Raw genomic sequence first — 8,112 nt, 5'->3', positions numbered from 1 at the left:
GTTTCTGATTCTACAAGGTTGATTTTCCTCGTCTCTTCTCTTTAATCCAACAGATATTTACCCAGAATGCTTTAGCTCTCAGCTTGCAGGCGGTTCAGCTCTGGTGAAGTCTGTGATTACTTGTTTATCTGCATTATTCTGGAGTTACGTGTCTCTTTAAGTCATAAATGTGAAATTGGAGGCGGAGGAGGAAGTAGATTCCTGGAAATGAAGCTGTGGAGAGTTTTATGATGCATTCAAGTGTTGTCGGAAATATCACCATTAAGAATTGAGCCCAAATGAGTCGACCCAACAAAGTGGTAAGTATTTAGATACTCCAATATTTGACTAAATATCTCACTAAGTGCCGTTCGATTTCTAAAATAAAACAACCAACAAAAAACTGTTTTTGCTACAGCGTGCAGTTTGCTCTCATTTCCAACCAAAAGCTCCTAAATGAACTGGCATTCCTTGTTTACGTGCTTTCGCGGAGCCCCTGAAGGCAGCATGCTTACAAGCCCCTAACAACAATTGATCCAAGTTCATATCACACTTCCGTGTTAACACTGAAGCTGCAGTTTAACACAGGTAAGCTCCTCTAATGTCACTGTACAGATTCATTTGGATTAAGATAAAGAATTTTCTTTATTTAAAACTGATGATTTTACTTTAACAGTCTTTGCTGTCTTCAGTCCCGAGCTGTCTGCTGATAAAGAAATAGCGCTGCGCCACAGGCTTCAGCTCAGGTGTCACAGGAAGCTTCTGCTTTGGTTTCGCAGTTGAAGGGAAATGTGAAGTTTGGAGGAAACAAACCTTCCAGTCTGCTGAGGGTCTTTACTCAGACTTCTGTCACGCTGTTGGACCAAATCTGTTCAACCCTGTGTGATAAGAAGTAATTCCTTCCAGGACATGCTGCTCTGTGGTGTAGACAGAGAGCTGTACGCCAAACTCCGTTCAAAATCTGTCAGTTTCTTGCTGCCTTGCTTATCGGCAGCAAACCCACCTGGCAGAACAAGACTGAAGATCTTTTTCTGATTCCTGTCGGTCTGCTGGTTAATTCGGCTTTCATATAATCCACCAGGCAGCGCTGTACTTCAGCGGAATCCAGGTTTTAGTTTGGTTCTTCTGTTATTCCCACAGGTTTAAACGCACCATGGTTGGCAGTGAGCAGAGTGAACTCATTTTATTATTACTTAACAGATGCTTGGTGGAAAGTATGTATCGTTTAAATATTTAATTGAATAATTTCATGTTATTTGAACATGAAAAACTACTTTCAAAGTTGTAGTAACGGAATGATTTCACATATTGGACCGCTGCTCAGGTCAGAATCCGTGTTGCAGCAGGTTGGAAACCACAGCTGGCTGCTGTAAATCAGCCAAAATAAACAAAATCATTTAACCCATTGAGATCTGGACTGAAGACTCTGGTCACTTTATAATGACTCCCCAGATCATAGTTACTGATATGTAACAACTAAATATGTTATTATTCTGTTCTTATAACGATGAACAGTAATAATCCCGTAATAGATCTATACAAATATTACAGAGAAACTGAAATTTGCTGCACATTATAGGAATATTATAGTGATGCTGTAGGAAATAAAAATCCCACGCAGGTCACTATAAACTCACTGTTGAGAGGTAATACTGAAGTGATTTTTTAAAAATGATTTCACTAGGAATGTCTGAAGTGAAAGATGTGTTGAAATGTTTTCAGGGTTAGAAACAGATTCAGTTTTTCTTCTGAAGTTCAGGAAATCCTTATTGATTTGAATCTTTTTTGGATTGCCTGAAGGAGGTTTGGCCCGATATTTGATAATATCGAGTATCGTGATATTTCACAAATATCGCAACATTTTTCCGTGGTATTGAATATCGACTTACACCAAATGGCCATTGTTTTTTCTTGAATAGTAAGATAAAAATTCTAGGCTATTAATAATAAGAAGAAGACCAATTTATTATTATAAATTACTATTATTATTAGTAATAGCCTAGAAATGGTGTGATTCAGAAGAAATAAAATAAAATCCAATATCGCCCAAGCCGAGACTGAAGTGTTTTTTCCTTATTCACTCACACTTCACTTCACTGTCTGAGTGTTTCTGTCACTTTTCTGTCGGTCAGATCGTAACGATGACCGATGACCTTTGACCTCGACCTGCTGACCTCTCTGTGGTTCTCCTGGTTTGTGTTTTCCCAGCTCTCCCTGCTCTCTGTGACCTCTGACCTCCATCATGTCGTCCGCCTCCATCACCACGTCCGGCGGGGTCGTCGTCGTCACCCAGGTGTTTCCTCAGGACCAAAACGGTAAAATCTCGCTCCCGCCGGCCGCCTCGACAGGCCCCGCCCCCCCGGCAGGCCCCGCCCCCGCCAAGCCGTCCGACATGACGGCCTCCTTCCTGCGAGGGGAGCCGCAGTCCCTCGGGGTGAGACACTGAGAAACTAACCGCAGCAATCAGGACTAGATGGTTCTGGGCTCATATGTACGGAAGCCCACTGAGGACAAATATTCATGCATTTTATTTATGCCATTTTCCCTTGATAATGAGGGAACTAGGGGTGTCACGATTTCGATTCTAAATCGAAAATCGATCGAAATGAGCGTTCGATTTCGACCTTTGAAATCACAAGCAGGTTCGCGATTCTCCCAGTATTTGTTTTTATTTTTTTGTTTTCATCCTGTGTGTCTGCAACACTGTGGCTGCCAACCAGGCACTTCTGTAACTGACTGACTCAATATCTGACTGCATTAACAGTGTTTATGTCCTTTGTATGCTTGTATTTATGTGGACATAAATAAATATTTTATCTGTGTGTGTGTGTGTGTGTGTGTGTGTGTCCAGATCGTGCAGATCTTCATCGGCCTGGTGTGCGTGCTGCTCAGCCTGGCGGCCATCTTGCCGGCGCAGCTCCTCCACGCTCCGCTCTTCATCGGCGTCGCTGTAAGTTACTCAACACCAGTAATAGATTACTCTTTTCCAAAGTAATGTGATTACTGACTCTTTCCTCCCTGCAGCAGTCACTCGTTCCTCCTCCTCTCTTGTTGAACTGACTGTAGATCCAGAGAGAGTAGGACCGTTTCTTCAGCTTCCTCATTAATGTTTAATAATCTTTCAATTATTAACTTATGTTGGTTTAGTGAAGTTCAGTTTGGTTGAGGTTTAGTTTCATTTAGTTGAGGTTTAGTTTCATTTAGTTGAGATTTAGTTTAGTCTAGTGTTGTTGAGGTTTAGTTGAGTTTAGTTTAGTTGAAGTTTAGTTTAGTCTTGTGTAGTTAAGGTTTAGTTTAGTTGAGGTTTAGTTTAGTTCAGTTTAGTTTAGTTGAAGTTTAGTTTAGTTCAGTTTAGTTTAGTTGAGATTTAGTTTAGTCTAGTGTTGTTGAGGTTTAGTTGAGTTTAGTTTAGTTGAAGTTTAGTTTAGTCTTGTGTAGTTAAGGTTTAGTTTAGTTGAGGTTTAGTTTAGTTCAGTTTAGTTTAGTTGAAGTTTAGTTTAGTTCAGTTTAGTTTAGTTGAGATTTGGTTTAGTCTAGTGTAGTTGAGGTTTAGTTCAGTTTAGTTTAGTTGAAGTTTAGTTTAGTCTTGTGTAGTTAAGGTTTAGTTTAGTTGAGGTTTAGTTTAGTTCAGTTTAGTTTAGTTGAGGTTTAGTTTAGTTCAGTTTAGTTTAGTTGAGATTTGGTTTAGTCTAGTGTAGTTGAGGTTTAGTTCAGTTTAGTTTAGTTGAAGTTTAGTTTAGTCTTGTGTAGTTAAGGTTTAGTTTAGTTCAGTTTAGTTTAGTTGAGGTTTAGTTTAGTTCAGTTTAGTTTAGTTGAGGTTTAGTTTAGCTGAAGTTTAGTTTAGTTCAGTTTAGTTTAGTTGAGGTTTGGTTTAGTTCAGTTTAGTTTAGTTGAGGTTTGGTTTAGTCTAGTGTAGTTGAGGCTTAATTGAGTTTGATTGAGGTTTATTTCAGTCTAGTTTAAATTAATTGAGTTGAGGTTTAGTTCAGTTTAGTTAGGTGTAGTTCAGTTGAGATTTAGTTTATTTTGGTTGAGGTTTAGCTTGGTCTAATTTAGTTAACTTTAGGTGAGGTTTAGTTCAGTACAGTTCAGTAAAGTTTAGTGTAGTTGAGTTGAGGTTTAGTTTAGTCTAGTTCAGTCTAGTTGAGGTTTAGTTTAGTCTAGTTCAGTCTAGTTGAGGTTTAGTTTAGTTGAGTTTAATTTAGTTGAACTTTAATTTAGTTTAGTGTGGTTGAGGTTTTCTTGAGTTTAGTTTAGTTAAGTTGAGCTTTAGTTTACTTTAGTTCAGTCTAGTTCAGTTTAGTTTAGTTTTGTTTAATTTAGTCTAGTTTAGTTCAATCTAGTTTAGTTTAGTTTTGTTTAACTTATTTTACTTTAAATCAGTCTAGTTCAGTTTAGTTTAGTTTGTTTAATTTATTTTAATTTAGTTCAGTGTAGTTCAGTTAAGTTTAGTTTAGTTTAGTTTTGTTTAATTTAGTTTAGTTTAGCTTAGTTTAGTCTAGTTTAGTTGAGTTTAGTCTAGTTTAGTTCAGTCTAGTTTAGTTTAGTTCAGTCTAGTTTAGTTTAGTTTAGTTTAGTTTAGTTCAGTCTAGTTTAGTTTAGTTTAGTTTAGTTCAGTCTAGTTTAGTTTAGTTTAGTTTAGTTTAGTTTAGTTTAGTTTTGTTTAGTTTAGTCTAGTGTAGTCTAGTTTAGGTTAGTTTAGTTTAGTTTAGTTTAGTTTAGTTTAGTTTAGTTCAGTCTAGTTTAGTTTAGTTTAGTTCAGTCTAGTTTAGTTTAGTTTAGTTTAGTTTAGTTTAGTTTAGTTTAGTTCAGTCTAGTCTAGTTTAGTTTAGTTTAGTCTAGTTTAGTCTAGTTTAGTTCAGTCTAGTCTAGTTTAATTTAGTTTAGTCTAGTTTAGTTCAGTCTAGTTTCTGGTCACAGTGATGAAGTGATTCTGTTGTCTTCCAGTTCGTTCTGTCCGGCTCGCTGGCTGTGGCGGCGAGGAGAGGAACTACAGTCGGACTGGTGAGTCTCATTAATAATAACGATAGTAATAGACTATAAAAAGTAATTCTTATTTAAGTAGGTTTTGAAAAGGGATTTATAAGACAGTTGTCCAGATGTTTCCTGGATCTTTAGTCCCGCTGAAGTTCTTGTTGTTTGTCGTTCTCAGATCCGGGCGACGCTGGCGTCCGGCCTGCTCAGCGCTCTGCTCGCTCTGATGGGCGTGGCCTATCTCTGCTGGCTGCTGGCCGATCGCTCCGCCTCCTATCAGCTCTGCGGCGTGTGGAGCGATTACAGATACGCGGACTACGACTCCAGCAAGCGGAAGTGCCTGCAGATGGCGAGACAGCTGAGCGTAAGCAACAGAAAGTTACAGACTGAGGAGATGAAAGAGAGGGGATTAGTTTTCAGGACTGTGTTCCTAAAGTAATTAATTATAATTAACAATCAACTTCATTTTATCCCTGAAATGTCTTAATTTTTCCATTACATAAACATTAATTATCCATTAAAAACAACATAGCTTTTGATTAGTAATTAAGGGATTTTTCATGCCTTTTGTGCAGGTTTACAGGCTTATTAATGAGTTATTAATGTAAACTAACAGTCTCCCTACATTTTTCATTATATTAAAATGTAAGGAGTCAAAGGGCATTTTGCATGAATTAAGGGATTAATTAATCTAAATTAATGTAAATGTAAGGTTATTTTAAGTTTTTAGTGGTTCGGAATTTATTAACAATGAAATAATAATAATAACAATAGACTTTCTAAAGCTCTTAAACAGGCTTCACAAAGTGCCTTACAGAGAAAGGCAAACAGGATAAAGCAGTAAGAAGAAGAACGGCATCCCAAGAACAGAATAATATAGAAAATACAAGAAAAATGAGATAAAACAGGATTAGATATAAGGAATAAAAATAAATTAAAAGAATTCAGAACTCTGCAGAAGTTCAGACTGTAGGAGGAGAGCTCTGGCGTCCCGGGACAGGCCGAAGGTTTTTAGGGTTTCCATGAAAGAGTGAAGGAGGACAAAGGCAGGTGAAACTTTCATCCCTCTGTTCTCGGTCCCAAAGGATGGTGATCCTTCAAATCATCATCATCAACAAAAAGGAATATAAAATTACAAAAAATTACAAAAGGCAAAGAAAACATGCCAACTGCCAACATTAAAAATTTACATGAAACCTAGACTGTAAAAATGGATCTCAGGCCGTGGCTCATATGGAGTTAAAGGAGAAGTAGATTTAGTTCCTCTATATAATTCCTCTGTTCCTCCTGTAGTTCTTGGACCCACAGACAGTATTGTCTGTAGTTCTTGGACCCACAGACAGTACTGTCTGTAGTTCTTGGACCCACAGACAGTATTGTCTGTAGTTCTTGGACCCACAGACAGTATTGTCTGTAGTTCTTGGACCCACAGACAGTATTGTCTGTAGCTCTTGGACCCACAGACAGTATTGTCTGTAGCTCTTGGACCCACAGACAGTACTGTCTGTAGTTCTTGGACCCACGGACAGTATTGTCTGTAGTTCTTGGACCCACGGACAGTATTGTCTGTAGTTCTTGGACCCACGGACAGTATTGTCTGTAGCTCTTGGCCCCACGGACAGTATTGTCTGTAGTTCTTGGACCCACGGACAGTACTGTCTGTAGCTCTTGGACCCACAGACAGTATTGTCTGTAGCTCTTGGACCCACAGACAGTATTGTCTGTAGTTCTTGGACCCACAGACAGTATTGTCTGTAGTTCTTGGACCCACAGACAGTATTGTCTGTAGTTCTTGGACCCACGGACAGTATTTAATTGTCTCCAGTCAGCTGTGGAGTCCAAACTGTTGGTCAGAGTCTCTCTCTGGTCTCCTCTGCTGTCTGCAGCTCCAGCTCTACATTTATATTCCTGTAGTTTTTGATCTGATCGGTGCTGAAGGTCTGACTTCCTGTTCCTGTGTTTCTCTGCAGCGGGTTCTGGACGGACTTCACGGTCTGGTTCTGGTTCTGCTGGTTCTGGAGGTTTGCGTCGCCGTCACTCTGTGTGTTTTCTCCGGTAAAGCCCTCAGCCGCCGCGGGCGCTCCGTCCCCCACACGGTAAGACCCGAGGGTCTCAGACCCCCGACCCACTTCAGATCAGAGTTCACCTGGATCCACCACAGCGGTCGGATTCAAGACCAGCTGGTCCTGATAGGTTATACTATAACTTCAGTCTAGTTAAGTTGAGGTTTTGTTCAGTCTAGTTGAGGTTTAGTTTAGTTTGGTTGAGGTTTAGTTAGTTGAGATTTAGTTCAGTCTAATTTAGATTAGTTTAGTTCTGTCTAGTTTGTGGTCACAGTGATGAAGACGGTGATTTGTCCTGATGACTAATGATAATACTACTACTAATAATTATAATAATATTTCTATAGCGTTCATCTCAAAGCAGAGTTTATAAAGTGCTTTACAGCAAGGCATGAAAACAAGAATAGTAAAATGAATAGAAAACGCATTCAAAAGAAATTGGTCAGAATAAAAATAAATACATGAAATAGAATAAGATTAAAACATTTTCAGAAACAACACAAGATGTAAAGTGGGTGAAATCCAGAGCAGTGACATAAAACCAAGACGATTCAAGTGAATTTGATTTGACAGATTCTGTTGGCTGTTGGACTCTGTGTGTGAGTTTGACCTTTGACCTGCAGGTGGTGATGGTGAGCGACCACGCTGCGTGCGGCAGCAACGTCGCCCTGCTGGACAGCGAGGAAAAGGTCTCCGTCCCGCCGCCATACTCCCCCTGAGGAAAATACTGCAGTGGTACTACAGAGTACAGAATACTACATCACAGTACTACGACACTGATACTGACTGTCATGATAATCTGTCCAACAGTTTCTGAACTGGTGTGATCTCTCTCTCTCTCTCTCTCTCTCTCTCTCTCTCTCTCTCTCTCTCTCTGTTATTTTCTATTAAAACCGAATGACCTTCATATTTTTGGGGAAGCTTTGCTGCTGTCAGTCAGTTTGAACTTAGTTATCTCGTCTAGTTCGAGGCTTTATCAGTTGGATTTTGTCTGAAAGCGTTTCTATTTCAGTTGATCACAATCACAGATGCCTTTCTTCCACTCGTTTGTTTGCACTTTCTCCATTAATTCAATAAACTGAAGATTTGTGTGTTA

At 39.2% G+C, this 8,112-nt stretch overlaps 1 protein-coding gene across 1 annotated transcript; it reads left to right on the top strand.

Annotated features, from left to right (window-relative positions):
• The first annotated feature begins 483 nt into the window (after window positions 1-483).
• On the top strand, window positions 484-8,112 carry LOC139915211 (membrane-spanning 4-domains subfamily A member 4A). The gene is made up of 7 exons (XM_078287325.1): window positions 484-567; window positions 2,188-2,413; window positions 2,831-2,929; window positions 4,927-4,983; window positions 5,132-5,317; window positions 6,924-7,049; window positions 7,640-8,112. The coding sequence occupies exons 2-7, from the start codon at window positions 2,222-2,224 to the stop codon at window positions 7,733-7,735; spliced, it is 756 nt and encodes a 251-aa protein (XP_078143451.1). The 5' UTR covers window positions 484-567; window positions 2,188-2,221; the 3' UTR covers window positions 7,736-8,112.

The sequence above is a fragment of the Centroberyx gerrardi genome, chromosome 12 (assembly GCF_048128805.1).
Source record: "Centroberyx gerrardi isolate f3 chromosome 12, fCenGer3.hap1.cur.20231027, whole genome shotgun sequence".
Lineage (NCBI taxonomy): Eukaryota > Metazoa > Chordata > Actinopteri > Beryciformes > Berycidae > Centroberyx > Centroberyx gerrardi.
The sequence above is the reverse complement of the archived record's forward strand: the minus strand, read 5'-3'. Positions and strand labels throughout refer to the sequence as shown.